This window comes from Gossypium hirsutum, chromosome A04 (genome assembly GCF_007990345.1).
Source record: "Gossypium hirsutum isolate 1008001.06 chromosome A04, Gossypium_hirsutum_v2.1, whole genome shotgun sequence".
Lineage (NCBI taxonomy): Eukaryota > Viridiplantae > Streptophyta > Magnoliopsida > Malvales > Malvaceae > Gossypium > Gossypium hirsutum.
Window position 1 is genome coordinate 1,012,820 of NC_053427.1, and position 22,259 is coordinate 1,035,078.

Below are 22,259 nucleotides of genomic sequence, written 5' to 3' on the forward strand. Positions count from 1 at the left end.
AGGCCTAATCTGGATTTATCGACTTGGACAAAATTTGGTATCAATAAAAATAATAAAACTTTTCTCTCTGGCTTTGATCAAACTTTGGTTATCTGGATCATTTTTTTGGGAATTGAAGTCTCAAGATTATTTCATCTCAACATAAGAATATATTTATTATGATATATAGAGCAAAGTAAACATGTCAAGGGCAAAAGAATCAAACACACCAATGCCCATATTAAGTACTTTTAACTTTTCATGATTGCTTTGTTGCAGTCAACGCCAAATAGTCCAGAAACTTGCTTTTGTTGTAATATTTGAATTTGACACCATATAATAATTGTTTCGTTATCAATAAAATTTCCAAATTTTTGCATAAACCAACCTCTATTAGATATGAAGATAAATACTGAGTAGATACATTTATTGGTGTCCTTTTTGTAGCTAAGAAACTAATATTTATTTCTAATATAATGATAAAGTACAATGATGAAGTATGAGAATTTTAATTTTTAATAATATAATCTTATGTATTTCTCATACATTTATTCTAATCAAGTGGAGCAGAATCATATGATTCTTCACAATCCAAGAGGATTGTATCTGTAAATAACATCTTAGTAATGAACTACAGTAAAGTTAAATTCAATAATGACATTGGTGGCATTTATAAGGATAGGGTTAAATTGTGCAGTCCCTGTTGCCATCGCGAATTGTCCTCTTCCTCCGACCACCGCAAGCCCAGGGTCTCCCCTTGAAAATACGCTTAGAGAGCTGCCGTTAAACTTACCGGTATTGAATCCAAATTCTATGTACTGCGTGCTCGATGCATTTGATCCGGCTAGGAGGGAAATACCCTGAACATTTCCAATCAGCTCTGAGTCAGGCTCAGGACCAGTCCTGAGGGATCATTAACGGCAACTAGGGTAGCAAATGGCACTGATGAGTTATTGCTTGTGATGTTAGCTTGGGTTAGCACGACTGCTGTAGTGCCCGTAAATTCGTGCATATAGAAGTGAAGATTGGTGACCACAACTCGCCTGGGTTGATATGGTAGGGTGTCCGAGTAGTATTGGCTTCGCACTGCTACTTGGCAGACGCAGATGATCAGAATCCAACACAACACCGATAATCCTCTCATTGTCTCTGCTTTACTATAATTTCTGGGGCGAAATGTAGATGAAAGCTAGTAGAATTGTTGCTTCATTTTCATTAACAAAACACAAACATTTATGCTGAGAAATCCAGCAGACTTGGAAATAATTTATTGTCGAAAACATATTATGTAATACCTGGTTGGTTTCTCCCTAATAATATTAAAAACAAAAAAAAAATCTTGACCACGCAACAGCAACTTGGTCTAATTAATTAGCTGCTTGATTTTTAAATAGGAATACCTTTTTTATACATATAAATACGAATACTTGAATAAATAAGAACGTCTCCACTTAATAATTAGAATGGTGAAGGTTGTAAACACCATTCTATCTATAAATAAACTGATTGGAAGCTTCCTCCCCCTGCGTTTTTATTTTCGTATGAATATTGTCCATTGACTTTAATTTATTTGATATCATATATTATATGTGATTGATGTGTTGATTTTATAAATTATTCTATCTTCTACTAAGAAAAGTCTTTTTGATATGAAGTCTTTTTTTTTCCTTTAAATCTCCTCACTAAATTAACATCCAATTAAGAAATTTATTAGAAACAAGAACAAAACACAATAAATTAATATATGATGATTAGGCAAGATGTGAAGAATGAAATTGAGTGGCATTCGACAATGCCCATTATATGTTGTCACTAAGTTAGTTGATTATTTGTCTTATTTGAGTTTTCAATTTAATAAAGAAAATCTTAGGACATGTTAACGTGTTGTTATATTGAAGATATTATGGTCAATCTATGGAAACCAAAATTTGAACTTTGAATATTGGACTGGATTCGACTGAATCTATCCAACCCTTGGAATGTGGAGATCAAATCAAGATTGTGTTGTTGAATTTGAAAAGCATATATTTAATTGATTGTGCTTTGAATATTGATGTTGTAATAGCTGTTTTGAAGGTGTTATTATATTTTGTATTCACTTAGATTTTATGTTTGTAGTTCAGATTGATTATTATACTTGAGGCTTGGCTAGGTTATGTAAGAGTATTTATTGAGAGCAATTGAATCTATTCATTGAGGAACTATTTTTTGAGAGAGTGCAAACTATATTGTAAACATTATTGAGTGTTTATTGCCCAAGTTCTCAAGGGCAAGATTTGGAGGTGAGTGTTTTAGTATTTATGTTCAAAGGTAAGTTCTCTATATATACTTGGGGAGTGATAAAGTGTGACCATTTGATGTATTGTGGATTAAAGATAGTGGGATTACTAATTGAGCTAAGCCCCATAGACATAGGGAAATCGAACTACGTAAATAAATCCTTGGTGTTTTTTGTTTTTGTTTGCACATTTTTTCACAGTGTCAAGCCATAGTGGCCACTGAAGTCAAGAAGTTTTCATATTAAGAAAACAACAACTGTAGGTAGCAATAATTGGTATTAAAGTAGACATTTAACGTATCTAGTGGTGAATCCTGGTGTTGTTGTTTGCTGACTGGCAACCTTCGGACGTACTAATGTTCAAAGTGTGAATACTGATACTAAAATTATGGAATTGAGGCGGTGTTCGCAAGTATCGAGTTAGGTTGTAATATAGTTTTACAATGAAGTAGGTAAGTACACGTCATACTGGTACAAAACTTTATTTGGAAATTCAGCAAAAAAATGATTCGCCTTGACTACGAACTTTGTTCCCTCGCATCCCAATCCTGGCCGACGAGGAAACCTCAATGGCTTGCTCGGAGGTGGGGCTGGCTGAATTGCTTGGCTAGCTTCTTGGTTGACGGAAAGATGCTGAAACTGCTCTGTCAATGGTACATGCTCAGGCTGTAATACCCCCTACCCGTATTTATTGCCGGAATAGGGTACGAGGTATTACCGGAGTTTACGAATTAATTTTTTTTATAGAAAAACTCAATATAATCCCTTTACAGATATCTAACCTTCCCTGCAATATTATATAGAGACCAATCCAAATCAACCAATCCAATTCAGCATATTTTCAAGATAAATTCATGCATATTTATAAAATAACGTCATCACATATCCAAAACCAGGTTTGTTAACCATACCAATGGCTAACTCTACATTCATTTCACAGAATCATTTACTTTATTAGCTTATACATGCCATTGATTTCCAAAATAAAGTTTCTTTATATACCGAAGTCCTGAGGTTGATAGTGTGATGTGTCTTCGACTAAATCCGACCTCCGAGTTCTTAACACTACAAAACAGGGAAAAAGGAAACGGGGTAAGCACTTTGTGCTTAGTAAGCTCATGTAACAAGAATTATACTTACCTAATATTTTCAATACAATAAACATCCATATATCCATTCAATGCGTTATTACCCTAATATGCACAAACTCAACATTCAAGTTAGTACAATAATTTCCATGTACTAATAATATATACTATGATTGATGAGTTCATCAATATCATAATTTCCATTTCCTTGTTATTTTTCCATATTTATCCCGTTGAATTTCTTGGAATTTTCGATGGATTTTCAGAGATACACTTTTAGTGTACATTTCTGGGTCCGTCAATTAATATTCATATGTGCACATATCCATTTCAGAGAGCACACTCCTGCGAACCTCAACCTTGCAGTGGCATTACCAGTCCAGGCTAAATCCCCTGCAATATAAACTCATAGAGTATTGTCGGGATTACCAGTCCAGGCTAAATCCCCTGCAACGACAATTACTCTAATGAGCTTGGATCTGAATTACAAGTCCAGGCTAAATTCAAACCCTAATTCAGATTACCCGTCCGGGCTAAATCCATTTTACACATATTCTTCAATAGGGCTATATCAGGATAGGATCACCCGTCCGGGCTAGATCCTTTTTACCGTCAATATCTTTTCAGAGATCCATCGAATTTTCCTTTCATTCAACCGGGATTTCTTCTCCTTTTATCAAATATATCAATGTTTCATAAATTTTCATAAACGAACATTCAAATGATATTCAAATCAATAATATACAATCTCAAGCATTTAAGAATATAATTCAAGTTATATGAACTTACCTTGATTCTTGTTTGTAAACAAAAAAATCTACTAATCCCGAACTTTTTCCTTTCTTCGATCTAGCTTCGTATTTGAATCTTCTGGATCTAAATAAATAAATTTAATTATCAATTTAATACATTTCATGTTCATATGCAACATTCTCTATAATTCAACTATTATTTATAGTTCATTCAAAGCTGTCTACTTGAGTCAAAGTCACTAAATTATTTTTATCTTGAGATACAGAACTCCAAATTAGGATCCGATAAATTTCCCTGCAACTAGACTCACATATCTTCTTACCATAAAATTTTCAGAATTTTTGGTTTATCCAATCAGTACAGTTTATTCTTTAAAGTCACCCCTGTTCTGTTGTCGATAGTTCTTACCCTTCTTCACTAAAAATTAATTATCTCTTCATACAGAATTCAAATGATGTTCTCGTTTGTTTCTCTTAAAAATAGACTCATTAAGGATTCTAAACATATAAATTTAAGCCCCTAATTGTTTTTATTCAATTTTTTTATGAATTTTCAAAGTCAGAACAGGGGAACCTGAATTCATTCTGACATTGTCTCACAAAATTCATTATATCTCAAAATTTACAAATCCATTGCTTACACTATTTCTTCTATGAGAAACTAGACTCAATAAACTTTAATTCCATATTTTTTCATCTTCTAATTAGATTTCTACAATTTATGGTGATTTTTCAAAATTAGTCTACTGCTGCTGTTCAAACTGTTTTTGTGCAAGCTGTTTATTACCATTTTTCCCCTAAGCTTTTAATAAATAATAATTTCGTCCCTACTCAATTAGCCTCTCAATTGAACTGATTTTTCTCAATTAATATTTTATTCTATCACCTTAAACTAGTTTACAACCTTTAAGAATCATAATTTCAACAATAGACTTTAATTCCAAGCATTTTCACAATTAGGTCTTAAAAATCAATTTCTATTGAAATTACCTAATAAAATCATCTCATAAACAGATTAAAGCTTTAATTTCATTCTATTTCATCATAAAATTACAGCACTCAACCATGGTGACTTAATTTCATCCATGAAATCAAAAACTAATGAATTTAATAGTAGGACCTCGTTGTAAAAGTCTTAGAAACACAAAAATTACAAGAAAAAGGCAAGGATTAACTCACTTGGTGCAAAAATTATGAAATACCAGCTTAGATAACCCTCCTATGGCGTTTTTAGCTGCTGGAGTTGAAAAGAAATGAAGAGAAATCTAGATATTTTCTATTTAGTCCTAGCTTTATTTAGTTAATTTTGCAATATTCTAATTTTACCCTTAATTTATCAATTTTTCTACTAATTTCATACCCTTGCCGTCCAGCCCAAATAACTTTTGGGTCTAATTGCCTCTTAAATACTTTTTCATTAGACTCTTAAGGTATTTAATCATTCTAGCAACTTTTACACCTATTACAATTTAGTCCTTTTCATTTAATTGACTACCCAAACATTAAAATTTCCTAACGAAATTTTAATACCACATCACTAACATTTCATAAATATTTATAAAATTATTTTTGACTTGGTTTTACGAGATAGAGGTCTCGATACCTTGTTTTTACTCAATTTCTTCAATAATTTCTTTTTCTAACTAACCACTAAATTGGTAAAATTTTTCTATTAATATTTTTATATGATATTCCTATCATATCAATTTTCATGCAAAAATATTGAAATAAATTTATCTTTAAATCGGATTTGTGGTTACGAAACCACTGTTCCGATAACTTTGAATTTAGGCCATTACACAGGTGGTCTGGATGACAAACCTGCCTCAGATGGATTAAGCTGAGGAGTTACCGCAGTTTCAAAAGGTTCAGTCGCTTGGTGCTGCTCAGGAACATGCTGCCGAGATGGTCCACTAGGAAAAGGTACTCCACGACTGCCATGTCTTGATCAACCACGACCATAGCCACCATGTCCCCGAACACCACGATAACCTCTTCGCTGGGAAGGCCCTCCCCTTCCTCTAGATTGGTATTCAAAGGGTCCACCAGCACCATAACCTCCACGACTCGGTTGCTGTAACTGTGGAACCCAACCTCTACCACCAACGGAGTATCCTCCTCCACCTTCACCTCTGCCTAGTTGTTGTGGAGGACCTTGGGAACCACGACCACTGCCAACTCCAGTATCATGGGACTTAGAGCTCTCGCCTCCAGCAGAATCAGTTCCCTTCTTTCGAACCATGACGATAACTGTAACAGGAGAAAAAAGCAACAATGAGATTAATACCATAAAAATGGGAAAGAAAGCGAAGAGCGTTTTCCACGGAAAAAATGGAACTAAAATCTAACACCGACTACTTACAATTGCAGAAAGGAAAAAGTTATGGGTTCATGTATAAGTCTAAAGAAGCAAAACGAGAAGCCCTGGCATCAACAACCCTAACAAAGCAAATAAACTGAGACAGGAAAATAGACCTCATTTGTGTGTCTATATATATCAAGAACTCTGTTACCAGAAATCCTATGTAAGTTCCGATTAAGTATAACTAACGTTGTCATTAACCTATTGTTTATTATAAAATAATTAAGTAAAACAAATAAAGAAGATCAAGAATAGCATTCAAAAATGACGAGATGACGTTAAATCCTACTTAGAGAAAGTAGATGAAGAAGATAAAAGAAAATGTAAAGAAAATACAAGGTAGTGAAGAAATATCCGTACAAAAAACTAAGCAAATAAAAGCTACAGAAGCTAAGCCTGAAAAGCAAATCTGCATATAATGAAAAGATAAGTTCAAAGACATACAAGTTTAACCTGAAAACCGCCTTCGGAAAACCGCTCACCGTCTGATAATATTTAACAATAACGTAAGTTAAATGCAAATTTTATAGTATAAAATGAAAAGAAAAAGAAGAAGAAAAGGGAAGGCCGTACTCACTCAACTCCTTCAGTCTTGAATATCCTCCATTTTGAGCAGAGAAAAATGAAAACCAAGTGGTTGAAAGTGGAATCGTCTTATTATATATAGTGTTTGATTAATTAGTTAACCAATAATTAACCCTCTTAATCTATATAAATTGTTGCGGAAAGGATCGATTCGAGAACTCCGATATGACTACAAGTAAATTGACCGGAACGAAAAATAAAGTGAACACAAGGATTTACGTGGTTCGGCTTTAATGCCTACGTCCACGGGCAGAGGCGAAAAGAAATTTCACTATAACAAGATGAAGATTACAAGTGTTTTACACTCAAGACACAACCCGAGAACCTCACAACTCTCAACCCCTATAGAAAACCCGAAAGCTAAAATCCTAGCTTTCAAAGAACAAGCTTTGCTCTCTCTTGGTTTGGGATGATGAATATGGCTAATGAACCTCTCTATTTATAAGAGAGTTCAAGGACATAATTGTCCAAAACTTTGGCAAAGATTTGTGGTTGAAAATGGACACCAACAACCATCCACTAATCCACTACCACCAACAACCCACTACCAACAACAACAATCCACTACCAATTTTAAGCCATTTCTTAACAAATCTCCACCTTGGCTTGAAATTTACCAAGCTGAACATCATAGTGAATTCCTCGAACTGGATCACCTCTTCCAAACGCCTCTCTGGCGCTAATCAATCCCGAATACCTATCAAGTCCAAGCAATGCTTGAACTTATATGCAGGGATCACCTTAGTTAACATATCTGCAGGATTCTTCTCGGTAGCAACCTTGCTGATAACAATGTCACCTTGCGTAACATGTTCCCGAACAAAATGATATCTGACATCAATGTGTTTGGTCCGTTCATGAAACATCTGATTTTTAGTCAGATGTATGGCACTCTGGCTATCGCAAAATACAACAGTGAAATCCTGTTGTAAACCCAAACTGCTTACTAGACCTTTCATCCACAATGCTTCTTTCACTGCTTCTGCTAACGCCATATATTCCGCCTCAGTCGTAGATAAGGCTACGGTAGACTGTAACACAGCTTTCCAACTAATGGCTCCTCCAGAATAAGTGAAAACATAACCCGTCAGAGATCTTCTTTTGTCCAGATCTCCAGCATAATCAGAGTCCACATAGCCCGTGACACTGCTAGTGCAGTCACTCTGATCATATACCAAGCATAAATCTGCAGAACCTCTCAAGTACCTGAGAATCCATTTCACGGCCTGCCAGTGTTCCTTGCCAGGACAACTCATGTATCTGCTGACCACACTAACTGCATGTGAAATGTCTGGACGAGTGCAAACCATTGCATACATCACGCTTCCAACTGCACTCGAGTATGGAATGTGAGACATTTGCTGCTTTTCTTCATCAGATTGTGGTGACAACTCTGCAGAGAGTTTGAAATGTGGTGCCAACGGAGTACTCACAGTTTTCGCTTTATCCATGCCGAAGCGTTGAAGAACCTTTTCAATGTAGTTCTTCTGCGACACACGAAGCTTGCCCGCCTTGCGATCTCTGTGAATATCCATGCCCAAAATTTTCTTGGCAGCACCCAGATCCTTCATCTCGAACTCACCACTCAACTGCGACTTTAACTTGTTGATTTCCGACATGTTTTTGGAAGCAATTAACATGTCATCAACATACAGCAACAAATAAATGTGCGAACCATCTGAGAGCTTCCGATGATAGACACAAGCATCATAGTCACATCTTGTGTAACCATGCTGAATCATGAAGCTATCAAACCGCTTGTACCACTGCCTTGGGGATTGTTTCAATCCATATAAAGACTTCTTTAATAGACAGACATGGTCTTCTTTACCAGGAACTGTAAAACCCTCTGGTTGACGCATGTAGATTGTTTCCTCGAGCTCACCATGCAAGAACGCCGTTTTTACGTCAAGCTGCTCAAGTTCTAGATCAGACTTGGCCACCATGGCAAGTAATACACGAATGGAAGAATGCTTTACGACTGGGGAGAAAACTTCATTGTAGTCAATCCCCTCTTTCTGAGTGAAGCCTTTAGCAACCAATCGTGCCTTGAATCTAGTTGCTTCAACCCCTAGGATGCCTTCCTTTTTCTTGAAGACCCATTTGCAACCAACTATCTTCTGGTTACTTGGCGGCTTAACCAACTCCCAAGTATGGTTCTTGTGAAGAGATTCTATCTCCTCACTCATAGCAATTGCCCACTGTGCCGACTCATCACACGTGACAGCCTCATTATAACTGGAAGGTTCTATACCAATGGACTCCGCCACACTGAGCGCGAAAGACACCAGATTAGCGTAACGCGGATTTGGTTTGATTTGTCTCTTCGTTCTTCCAGTGGCAATGCTATATGGTTTTTCTTGAGGTGACTCATCTTCATCGGAATCTTGCACCTCAACTTGATCATCCTGGACTGAAGTACCTTCCGTAGGAATTGGAGCGTCCACCTGACACTCCACCTGCTTATCAACACCGTGATCTCCCATTCTATCTGACTCCTCCTTTTCCCGGGAATTTGTGGTGGATCGAAGCATGGATGACTCATCAAAAGTCACATATCTGCTGATGATGAACTTGGACGAAACCGGATCAGGACACCACAACCTGTATCCTTTCACCCCTTGGCCGTATCCAAGAAATATGCATTTCTTCGCCCTCGGTTTGAGTTTTCCCTCATTTACATGAGCATACGCAGGGCAGCCAAACACTCTTAAACCAGAGTAATCAGCAGGAGAACCAGACCATACTTCCTCAGGAGTCTTCAGCTCAATAGCTGTTGACGGAGATCTGTTAACCAAATAACAAGCAGTATTAACAGCTTCAGCCCAAAATTCTTCACCGAGCCCAGCATTTGATCGCATGCAACGAGCTCGCTCCAAGAGAGTTCTATTCATGCGTTCTGCAACTCCATTTTGTTGTGGTGTTCGACGAACAGTGCGGTGTCTCACTATTCCTTCATTTTTGCAGAACTCATTGAATTCACCTGAGCAAAACTCCAAGCCATTATCCGTCCGGAATCGCTTGATCTTCTTTCCTGTTTGATTTTCGATCAAAGCTTTAAATTGCTTGAAGTTGATGAGAACCTCATACTTGCTCTTCAGAAAATACACCCAAACCTTTCTCGAGTAATCATCGATAAAGGTAAGCAGATATCTGTAACCACCTTTAGAAATTGTCGGAGAAGGCCCCCAAAGGTCAGAATGGAAGTAATCCACTGTGCCTTTTGTCTTGTGAATCCCAGTGCTGAACTTTACCCAAGTCTGCTTACCGAAGACGCAGTGCTCACAGAAATTCAACTTTCCTGTACACTGCCCAGACAATAATCCTCGTTTGCTTAGCACCGATAAGCCTCTCTCGCTCATATGCCCGAGCCGCATATGCCATAACTTCGTGGTGTCAGAATCTAGATCATCTGATGATGACACTCCCGCAACACCTGTAACCGAGGAACCATCGAGGAAGTAAAGGCCCCGCTCCAAATTACCACGTATCACAGTCAAAGCACCCGAGAATACCTTGAGAACTCCACCTTCAGCAGAGTACCGAAAGCCTTTCTTGTCCAACGTACTCAAAGAGATCAAATTTTTCTTCATTTCTGGAATGTGCCGAACATCAGTTAGAGTTCTAACAATACCGTCAAACATCTTTATACGAACTGTGCCAATCCCCATGACTTGACATGCGTGGTCATTTCCCATTAGTACTGAACCAGAATGCTTCTCGTATGTTGAGAATGCATCTTTCGAAGTACTTATATGAAATGTAGCTCCCGTATCAAGAATCCATCTCCCACCAGCGTAAGAGTCGGATACTGCAAGAACGATCTCGGCATCACTTGAAGAATCTGCATCAGCTACATTCGCACGATCATTTTGTTGCTCCTGTGATTCTGATTTCTCCTTCCTTTTCGGACAATCTACCTTCATGTGCCCGTACTTCTTACAGTAGTAGCACTGTATTCTCTTCTTGGACTGCGATCTAGGATGGCTTTTACTTGAACTTCCACCCTTTGCCTTGGATCTTCCTCGAGCAACCAAGCCTTCGCCTTCATTGTTTTCGACCACCTTACCAGTGATTTTCTTCCTCAACTCACTGGAACTTAAGGCATTTTTCACCTCCTCTAGAGTCAGGTCATCACGACCGTACATCATTGTATCAACAAAATTCTCATACGAGGGAGGCAAAGAACACAAAACAATTATTGCTTGGTCCTCATCATCGATTTTGTTATCGATATTATTCAAATCCATGATAATGGAATTGAATTTATCCAGGTGCTGGGAAACAGGTGTACCTTCCTCCATCTTCAGGGCATAGAGTCTTTGCTTGAGGTAGAGCCGGTTCGTCAATGACTTCGTCATGTACTTGCTCTCTAACCGGAGCCACAAACCGGACGCGGTTTTCTCATCCGCTACTTCTCGTAGCACTTCATCTCCTAGACATAGCAGAATAGCACTATGTGCTCTTTCTAGCATGTCATCCTTTTGCTCTTCCGAAAGCGTGCTTGGTAATTTATCTTTACCAGACAATGCTTTTAGCAATCCTTGTTGAACCAGCACTGCCCGCATCTTGATGCGCCATAAACTGAAACTATTTTTCCCGGTAAATTTCTCGACATCATACTTTGTCGATGAAACACTTGTAGCCATAATTTGGAACCTTTGAATGAATGATAATATTTTCTTCCTGATGTGAAAGATCAGACAAAGCTGCAGTCACAGGGCAATTCAGAAAATATTATCACTCCTTCAACTACGCTCTGATACCAATTTGTTGCGGAAAGGATCGATTCGAGAACTCCGATATGACTACAAGTAAATTGACCGGAACGAAAAATAAAGTGAACACAAGGATTTACGTGGTTCGGCTTTAATGCCTACGTCCACGGGCAGAGGCGAAAAGAAATTTCACTATAACAAGATGAAGATTACAAGTGTTTTACACTCAAGACACAACCCGAGAACCTCACAACTCTCAACCCCTATAGAAAACCCGAAAGCTAAAATCCTAGCTTTCAAAGAACAAGCTTTGCTCTCTCTTGGTTTGGGATGATGAATATGGCTAATGAACCTCTCTATTTATAAGAGAGTTCAAGGACATAATTGTCCAAAACTTTGGCAAAGATTTGTGGTTGAAAATGGACACCAACAACCATCCACTAATCCACTACCACCAACAACCCACTACCAACAACAACAATCCACTACCAATTTTAAGCCATTTCTTAACATAAATAAAGGGTCAACTACAATATGAAAATTTTGTATAATAATAAATTTAACCTCAATATTTATAAATTATATCAATTTAGTTTTCATTTAAAAAAAACATTTACACAATCGCGTAATTTGATTTTTTGTTTTTTTAATCATATTGAAGGTTAATTTTAAAATAGTTAAAAAATATGAAAAGTATTATCTTTAATTTTTAAGTTCTTTCTTTTTTTTATATTTTCAATCAAATTTAACTAATATTATTTTAACTTTTTACGTGTAAATGTTGACAGATATAATTTTTTAAAATTAAGATTAAATTAATATAATATATAAATTTCAAAAGTTAAAATTATTATTATAGCAATTTTTAAAACTACTAAGATTATAACTAAAAAGAAAAAAAATTAAATAATTAGATTAATAGTTAAGTGATAAAAAAATTATTAATAGTTTATTCACTACTAAAGCAATTTACCCATAAATAAATTCCTAAAGCCCCCCGACTGCCCGACCCCATGATATCCCTCTCCTCCTTCCCTTGGCGCCTCAACAAATACACGGATGTGGTGCTACTCCATTGTACTACTTCCGTACTAATTTTTGCCCACCTTGCTTAGCTGGCTCCTCACGTCACGTGGCGTCTTCACACTCTTCTTCTCTTTGCCACGCGCCAACGGAGCTTAACGGTTTGACTTTTACGGTTATTTTCTCTCGCTGACTGCAATCTCACGAGACGTTTTGGAATATTGAAAAAAATAATGTTTTAGATTTTCTTTTTAAAAAAAATAGAAATTTTTCTGTGCACACTATAAGTATAGATGTAGAATGATACTAAATATATTTTTTAATTATTATTTTATTATATCCTAAAAATAAATTGTACTTAACTGACTGTATATAAAATAATAATTCATAAAAACAAATTGTTTCATAATTTTTGGTTTTTTTAAAATAATTTTAGTATTTTTCATAATTTTTTATATCCTTTTATGGTTTTTTATACTCCTTCAAAGTGACGGATCGTAGGACTAAGTTTTGAGAGATTGGTAAAGTTTTCAAATTCTTTAGGAGTTTAACAGAATTTTTTTAAAAAAAATTTGGGGTCTAATTAAAATTTTTATCTAATTAATAAGAATTTTCAAATATTTTGGAGAGCTTAGTTAAGATTTTCTAAAAATTTCAAGGAAGAAATGAAAATTTTCCAAAATTTATTTAGAAAAACTAAACAGATAAATTACATAGATAATCATTCAACTATGAAAAAATTTTATTTTAGGCACCTAAAATAATAAATTTGCAATTTAAGCACTTACGCTACATGATTCAATTATTTTGCTCACTTCTATTAAAATCTCAAATGAAAATCTAAAGTGACATTTTCTTTTAATTTTTTTTCCCATGGAGTATTACTTTTATTCTTTTATTCTTTATTCATTTTTCTTTGTTTTTAGTTTCTTTTTATCTCTTTTTTTCTCCCTATTTCCTTTTTTTTTTCTCCTTTCTTCTTCTAACCCTAGCCGTCGTCGATAAGAGAGCTCCACCACCAACGTTCTAACGGACTTAAAACTGTTGGGATATAGTGCCCTTAATGTAGCATTTTTGTCTATAGGTACTTGTTTTTTTTGAACAAATTGGTTTACTAAAATATTCATCAGTTACATTAATATTCTTTGTATCTTGTACTCAATGGTTTTTGCATGAAAAACAAAATGAAAGCAAATATTAACTCAATAATTATCTAGCATTTAACTAATACTAAGCGATATTACATGGTCAGATCGTAATACAGAAAGATAACTTATATTAGTATATAATCTAAACATTTCCCTAATCTAATTAGAAATGAGCAAACTGATTGAAATTGTAACGACCTAGCTTTTAGCGGTGTTGAAAATTGCATGTTCAGGATCCCATTTCTGTGAATCGAGTCCATAAATATTAAATAAAGGTAATCACGGACTTATTAAATAGGTGAATTGAATTTTGAATAGGTAATTTAGTCGATTTAGTGATTAATTAAGGTTCAAAGACTAAATTGTAAAGTTCAATCGCTATAGATTTTTAATTAAAAAATGGTTTAAGATCTAAAATAGCAATTAGATCATGTCAAGGTGGGTGTTAGTGGTTGGTGATGTTAACAGTGGATAAACTAAATAAGTTAAAGTTAATTAAATTGTAACAGCCTATTTCTTAGTTGTATTGGAAATAAGGATTTTGGAACCCCATTTTCAATGTTTGAGCCTATAAATATTTTTGTTTTTATTTATGAGGTTAGCATAAGGTTAATTGAAGTTTGGTCTCTTAATTTTGTTAATTTGATAGTTAATTATAGTACAAAGATTAAATTGTAAAAGTTGTAAAATTTAATTTTTATAGATTGTTAATTAATTGAGGGACCAATTAAACAATTGGACCCATTTTAAAATGTCAATCAGTGGTGGAATGGCATTAAAATCAAATGTAACAGTAAATGTAACACCCTTACCCCGGTCCGGTCGCCAGACCCAAGTAATAGGATGCTACAACAACTATCGAAAGTTATACACATGTAAACTATTACAATTAACATTTAAAGACGAGTTCATGACTAATGAATTGGTTTTGAAAGAACTCCCTAATTTTAGGTTTTGAAATTTTTTTTGAATGATTTGGGGTTTCTGAGAAGAAGGGGAAGACGTGAATGGCTTTATGTAGAAGACCAATTTTCAAAAATTGGGCAATTTGCCCTTTAGGCCAGTCGTAATTCTTCCCTTTTGTCCAAATAGGTCCTAAATAAATTAAAATTCATTTTTTTCAAATTAGACCTCAAAATTGCATTTTGTTTTGAGTAGTTAATAAAATAAAACCCAAATATGTAATTTTAATTATTTAATTACCCACTTATGACCCTAATTTTCGATACCTAACTCAGCCCCCGATTTACTAACCCGATTCTACAAACTAGATTTTTGAGATGTGACAAACATGTTCATTACATCATCGTATTATAGTACATAATCTTGTTCAAGGTTTATCTAAGCTTACAAAAGCTATTTTGATAACTCGAGACCATTTGGGGATTAAAATGCAAAGTTTACAAAATGTTTCGAGTTGCAGTTGCAACTCCTATGGTGAGGTGTCATGACCTTGAAGATAGTAAGTAGACATTGTGACATCAAACATGAGGCACTGAAATGATGAAGGATAGTGTTGCACATCCAAAGAGTGGTGCCGCGACAATGGAAACAGATTCCTTCAAGTCTTATCTCTTTTTATTTAACCTATCATTTAATAAAATATAATTGGTCTTCTGACCCCAAAATCGCAATTCAACACAATCAACAAGTTTAATTATACATCTCAAGACCAAAAAGACCTTAGCCATGTGTGAACCATTACATTATCATCAATTCATTACTCAATTACGTAAAAATGGACCATTTACAACCTAAAAATCGGTTCACCCCTAGGTATATTCTATTTATCAAAATGTAAAAACTATACAAAATTTATTGAGTTGAGAGCTGCAACTAGATGTTGAATTCACCTCCCGCGACTTTGAGGTCCACCTACAACTGCGCACGAAATAAACAAACCGTAAGCTGAGCAATAAAGCTCTGTGGTACTTTCATGATTCAAGTCAATATAATGAAAACATTAACCAATTGCATACTATCAATTCAAGATCAATATCTAACTATTACACATAAACTTTCATACCAAAAGCTTACATTTAAACATATCATATTATAACATTCAACTATAAGGTTCAAATATCTTCATTTCACAATATACCAATTTCTCATTTCTTCAATTCAACTCATTCTCAAATTTATTGATTCATATTATTTTCGTATCAGCCCTCTGGGCTCGTATAACTAGTTTGTATGGTCTTGCACATGCTATCATTATTTGTATATCACAATATTCATTTGTATCACCAAATCATATTATCAATTCAATTCAAACATTATTGATCCAATTTACATTTTAAATACTTATTAATCTAACTTAGACTCAAACGGATACACAAATTCCAACCAACATACCAATTTGGCATCCAATACCTCATTGAAACATTAGAAGTATATAAATTGCGCCTAACGTTCATCGGTATAACTAATGTAAAAGGTGTACCCAACACTCATCGAAACGTTCAAAGAAAAATGTGTCGAAAGCTAATATGCATATAGTCAAAGTAATTTGTACACAATCTATCCTATAGAATGCCAACTATATCCAACTTTACCCAAAAACAATTAATAGGGTAATCAATTAGTAGGGTCAAATCCTGGGCGAAGTGGTGCCCAAGAAAAACGTTCACCTGCGAAAATAAAAAAAAAAACAGAATTAAAAATATTGACAAGTTGAAATTGAACAAATTGAAATTGCAATTGCCATTGTAAAAAGAAACAGAGTTAAGGGGATGGGTTTTTCGATTTGAGGTATTTCAGCCTCTGGTTATCTCGATTCTCCTTTGGTTCAATCAGAGGCTTTTAGGTGATCCTTCTCATGACTAATAAACTAGTTATAGTGGAAGAGGACGCTTAGGACCATCAGCTCCACTCAGGTTATAACCTTACAATCTAGAGGAATCTGACTCTAGCCAATCGTCACTTTTGTGGGACCGTCTTACACTAGATCATCATTTCTAAATGGAAAATGCCACGCCATTTCGTCTATTGTGCTTGGCAACCTCTGACGCAGTAAGTTACCGAACCGACTATGCAACCTTTTCAAAACATACAAAGCGATCACCTTTGTACAAGATGAAATGATTACTTTTGGAAGTATATGGACGGAAGCGTCAGTCTCATAATTCGGAGAAATGATGAATACCCGTTGAGAAGGGTTAAGTGCAGGTTCTAAGCCTCATGAACTTTTTTGGAGGAGCCTTGATAACTTTTGGCTAGATGAGTTTAGTGACTCATGCTTTTCGGGAAAAAAAACACAAGTTTAATAGAATGAATTTTTATTGGAAAATAAAAAGAACAAAAAGGCTAAAAGCCATAGGGGGAATGAGTTTTTTTTACAGGAATGATGAGTGAGTATTCATGTCACTCTATCCCCTATTTATAGTACAAAAAAAACCTTGTTTATTCCTATTTAAACTCTAGAAGATAATAAAATATATAATTTGAAATTAAATCTAAACAATATCATAATAATCCTAAAAATAAAATTCAAATTTAAATAAAGTCTTATGTTCATAAATCTCTTCTTTGAATTTTTGCTCCAAGTCTTTCACACTTTATATTTTCGGCACCACTTCTTCCCTATTTTGCATGCTGACCCGTTTTGTCTTTAAATTTACGCTTTTTGCCCCCAAATTTCCTTTTGCCTTCAATTTAGTCCCTACAAGATAAAAAAAATCATAAATAGCCCAATAGTAGGATCATACTCAAAATATATATGTAATTAACACATAAAAGTATGCCATTTTAGAGTATTATTAGTATAATATATAGTATACTTAGACTTTTGAATTCAATGCATCAAACAAACATTACAAATTAAAAGTTCCAATCTTCACAACTTGAAATCTAAATTGAGATAAAGTAGAAGTCTTCCATCCTACCTCAACCTTCGACTGATTCATCCATCTTGACATTTGATACATGCAATGTTTTAAAACTAAAATAAGTATCAACAAATTGAGAGGTATATATGTGTATATATATATATTGACAGAAAGAGATGCATATTTAAATGCAAGTCTAAGTAAAACATCCGTAAATAGGCATCTTAAGTATTTCTCCATGATGCTTGGTTGTGAGCTACCATGAAAAAAAATATGTTAGAGAAATTAAAACTTTACTACTTTACCTCAAACATCATTTTATTTAATATTCTGGAGTATCACGATCTTGTACGTGAGCGATTTTGCGCCAATCTGCACCAACATATGGTCGACATCTTATGCTCAAGTTTGGACATTGTTTAATTGTTAGTTGCCTAAGCCCGGTAAGCCGTTCCATTCCCTCCGGTAGAGCCGATAATTTCGGGCAATTAAGAATCTCAAGTTTACGAAGTGAAGTGAGATTCCTTAGCCATGTCGGAAGCACTTCGAAATTGTTGCAAATTCTGATTTGTATTTGTTGTAAAGTGGAAGAAGATCCTTGAAGAAGCAATCGTGGAAAATCTTTCAACTCATCGGAATCCCAGAGGGATAAAGTTTTGAGGCTCAACTGAGGGCGTTTAACATCAAACTCCGTTGGTTCCATTTGTAAATTGATTTTTTTGCACGAAGATACATGTAGGTCTTCTAATCTGGTTAGAAATATCAAGCTTCGTGGTAATGAGACTAGTTTAGAACAACTAACGAGATCAAGTCTTCGAAGTGATGTGAGATATTGCAATCCTTTAGGTAAACATTCTAAGTTATCACACTCAATCAAGCCCAAGTGTTGAAGACGAGTCCAACATCCTTCCCGGATTTCTTTCAAATGCTTAGCTTTAATAGTTATTTCTAGATGTCTAAGCTCAATCAAGCTTTCCATTCTATCAGGTAAGTACTTCAAAGGAATACCTGATATTTTCAGCTTTTGTAAACAACGAAGCTTGTAGAAAGAAAACGGAAGTTTCCCCATACTCCGACAGCCAGTCAAGTCGAGGTCTCTTAAGTGCTTCAAGGAACAAATGGAATTGGGTAGAGTTGTCAATGGTGAATAACAACGTAGACGAAGTGCTCGTAGGTACTTGAAATTGGAGACACAAAGATCTATAATGGATTCATGAATTCTCTTTGATTCCTCTGAAACTTCTTGGACGAGTACGGTTCGAACATTTTTGAAATCCTTCAAGGCTTCTGGAACTCTTAGCAGCTTGCTACCACAAAAGGATAAATGCCGAACATTTTTGTCAACAGCTTTTGGATCGCATTTCACTGTTATACACTGTTTTTGAGACACATATAATGCAAGATCATGGATCAGGTTGTGCATTTTGAAGGTAAAATAATTGCCATAATCCTTCTCCTTCTGAATAAGGCACCTCCACAGCAATTCATTCAAATACCGATCACCAACGTCCTCCCACTCTTGCTCTTCCTTTGGCTGCTCAAGCAGTCCATTTGCCATCCAAAGTTGGATGACTTCATGACTATGATAAATCTCGTTCTTTTTGTACAATGACAATAAAGTAAAACATTGTTGCAAATGAGATGACAAATGATCATAACTGAGCTTCAACACTGGTAAAATATCATCTTTACTTTGCTCCAGCCTCCATATTTCACACTCTCTTATAAATTGCCAATCAAATTCTCTAGTGTTCGTAAATAGTTGCTTTCCCAATGTTTTCACTGCCAAAGGAACCCCTTCGCATTTTTCCACTATTTCCATCCCGATTCTCATGAGATTTGGATGTTGCTGCTCATCATCATCTCTAAAAGCCCATTTTTTGAACAAAATCAAACAATCTTCGAAAAGGAGACCTTTCAACTCATAAGGTTCAACTGAACTCATTATGGAAGCAACCTTCATACTCCGGGTGGTTACAATGATTCTGCTTTTAGGCAAACCACCCATTGAACTCAATAAATCTCTTAAATGAATCCAACTTGCTTGATTTTCACTCCATACACCGTCAAGAACAAGCAAAAAGCTCTTATAAATCAAAATATCTCTCAAGCAGTGTTGCAAGGCTTCAACCGTGGAAGTATCACATTTTTCTTCTTTACTTATTGAGCGAATCATCAATTTGAGCAACCTGGGAAGATCAAATTCCTCCCCTGAAACACTCACCCATATCTTCACATCGAAATAACAAATAACTCTATCATCATTGTATACCAATTTAGCCACCGTAGTTTTCCCTAGTCCACCAATTCCAACAATGCAGACAACAGGGAAATTTTGATCCTCACTTGGTTTCATCAAAAGACGAACAATTTTCTCTTTATCTTCATCTCTACCACAAACATCCCAAGAATTAACAGAAGAGTGGGTCTCTGTGTAAAAATCATGTCGGTTTTCCCTACATTGTTGCAGATTAAAGCTGTCCCACTCAGTAGCAAGTTCATTTAGCCTATTATTGATATCTTTCAGTTTCCCAGGCAGTTTTAAAGAGGACGGACGACCAGGTACTTTAGTTAAAGCTCGCACCTTTTTGCTGATGTTGTGATCATGGGCGACCTGATCTCGAAGAGATATACACTTGAAATCATCAATTACATCTTCAGCATCGTAAAAGATTTCTTTAAGCTTCCACATACAGCGGCGTAAGCTTTCATTTTCGTGTTGCTGCCGCTCAGCATCCAAAAGCACAGCTTGAATGCGGCTCATGGTCTCCTTGAGCTTTTCGATATCGTTTCGGACATTATAGGCCATGCGAATTTCTTCTGACACAACGGTGGCTATTTGCTCCAGTACCGTTGCTGCAATAGCGGACAAGAAAGCTTCTGCCATGTTTGAACTCTTAATTAACGGCAAAGAAAAATAAAGAAATGCGATTATTTTTAGAGATAGACAAGGTACTGAAGCACTCAAAAATTATTTCCTTTTTATCTTTTCGAGAAAATCTTGTGGTTGTTGATCGACCAATATGTTTAGCTTTCGTAGTTGACTTGTCGTCGGGGTGTCCAGCCAAACCGTCAAAGACGCGTCTACTTCCGTTCTCAGAAATTGTTTTGTAGTTTCTCTTACGACTAATTCACCGGAAAAGTCCCATTTCCAAAATCAATTATATGGGACGTTTTGTTTAAAATTTACGAGAGTGGTACGAAAAAACTAAAACGTTTTCAGCCGGCATTGTTTTTTGGGGAAGTACAGAAAAACGCGTTTAGTTCAACATTTTTTTTTTGGGTAAATTGCACCAAAGTCACCTAACTTTAAGGTAGCTGACAAAATAGTCACCTAGGTTTCATTTCAGTCACTCAACTTTTGAAAAATAACAAAACAGTCACTAACGTTATAAAAAAGTGACAAAACAGTCACTGACTAACAATTTCCGTTAGTGTGTTAACAGAACAACTAATGTGGCAAGTTAACTAGCTGATGTGGCCAGTTAACTTGCCACGTTGGATGAAAAAAGTAAAAAAAAACTTAAAAAAAACCCTTTAACAGAGGAAGAAGAAGAAGAAAAAGAAGAAGAAGAAGAAGAACAGTTACTGAATCCGCCCTTTTCACGTAAATTAAGTACATAAGCTCATTGAACAAAAAAGAACAAGATAGGTTTACAGTCGTTTTACCAACACAATGATACAGCTGCTTACAAACAAACAGGCAGACCTTTGCCATTTACAAAGAACACAAACAATACAACATAAATACTATCAATGGAGGGAACAGCAATTTTAGAAACACGAAAGTCGGTCGCCAATCCTCCCAATATTAACTCTTACTACGGGTATTCTAGAACTGCAACTTTGGACTACTGAAAACTATGGAACTGTCTGCAGTACCAATGGCTTGAAGGAGATGTCTGCGGTTGTTCGAGAACTCATCTAATTCTTCTGCATTCACAAGAACGACCCACCAATTTCTTTGAATCTGTTTCTCCCCCATAGCTAGAGAAGGATTTCTCATCAAGTCAATGGATCATTTGGAGGTTTCTCTGTACAGTAGGGTTTTATACACCAAAAGCAGCAACATTGGTACTATATGCCCAAGAAATTAGATATTAGCTCAATCGACTGAATTGTAATGCAAGAAAGATTCCTAATAAAATGGGGTTTCTAAGATATTAGCTAATCTTTTATCGGGTGTTCCCATTACCAAAGCCTCGACTCTACATCAAACTTTTTGCTTGCTTTACATATTTTGTAATGGAGAATGCTCTTCAACAAGCTGAGAAACCCTGTCTTAATGCCTCCAAACTCCAGCAGCGCCGCTATATACTCTCCTAAAAAAAAATAGCTCCTCCACCTCTCTTCATCTTCAACCTTTTTCATTCTAGGGCTGCTCCTTTTCATTGTCTCATTTCAGGTAACCATTCTCTTTATGGTTCGCGTCGTCCCTTTCTACAATCATCTAACCCATTTCCCGAAGCCAGTAATTTTCTTCTTCTTCTTCTCTTTCT

At 35.6% G+C, this 22,259-nt stretch overlaps 1 protein-coding gene and 1 pseudogene across 2 annotated transcripts; both read right to left on the minus strand.

Moving 5' to 3' along the window:
* Nucleotides 1–423: 423 nt before the first annotated feature.
* On the minus strand, nucleotides 424–1,234 carry LOC107942061 (dirigent protein 4-like; annotated as a pseudogene).
* A 15,881-nt stretch (nucleotides 1,235–17,115) lies between these two features.
* Nucleotides 17,116–20,936, minus strand: LOC107942059 (disease resistance protein RGA2). Of its 2 annotated transcripts, XM_041110678.1 has the most exons (3): nucleotides 18,066–20,928; nucleotides 17,818–17,842; nucleotides 17,116–17,594 (listed from the first exon to the last, which is right to left on the minus strand). In XM_041110678.1, exon 1 carries the CDS (start codon nucleotides 20,645–20,647, stop codon nucleotides 18,083–18,085), a length of 2,565 nt encoding a protein of 854 aa, XP_040966612.1. In that variant the 5' UTR covers nucleotides 20,648–20,928; the 3' UTR covers nucleotides 17,116–17,594; nucleotides 17,818–17,842; nucleotides 18,066–18,082. The 2 variants fall into 2 exon arrangements, with proteins under 2 accessions (XP_040966612.1, XP_040966611.1); XM_041110677.1 differs by lacking the exon at nucleotides 17,818–17,842 and having other exon boundaries at nucleotides 17,119–17,594; nucleotides 18,066–20,936.
* Nucleotides 20,937–22,259: the final 1,323 nt, after the last annotated feature.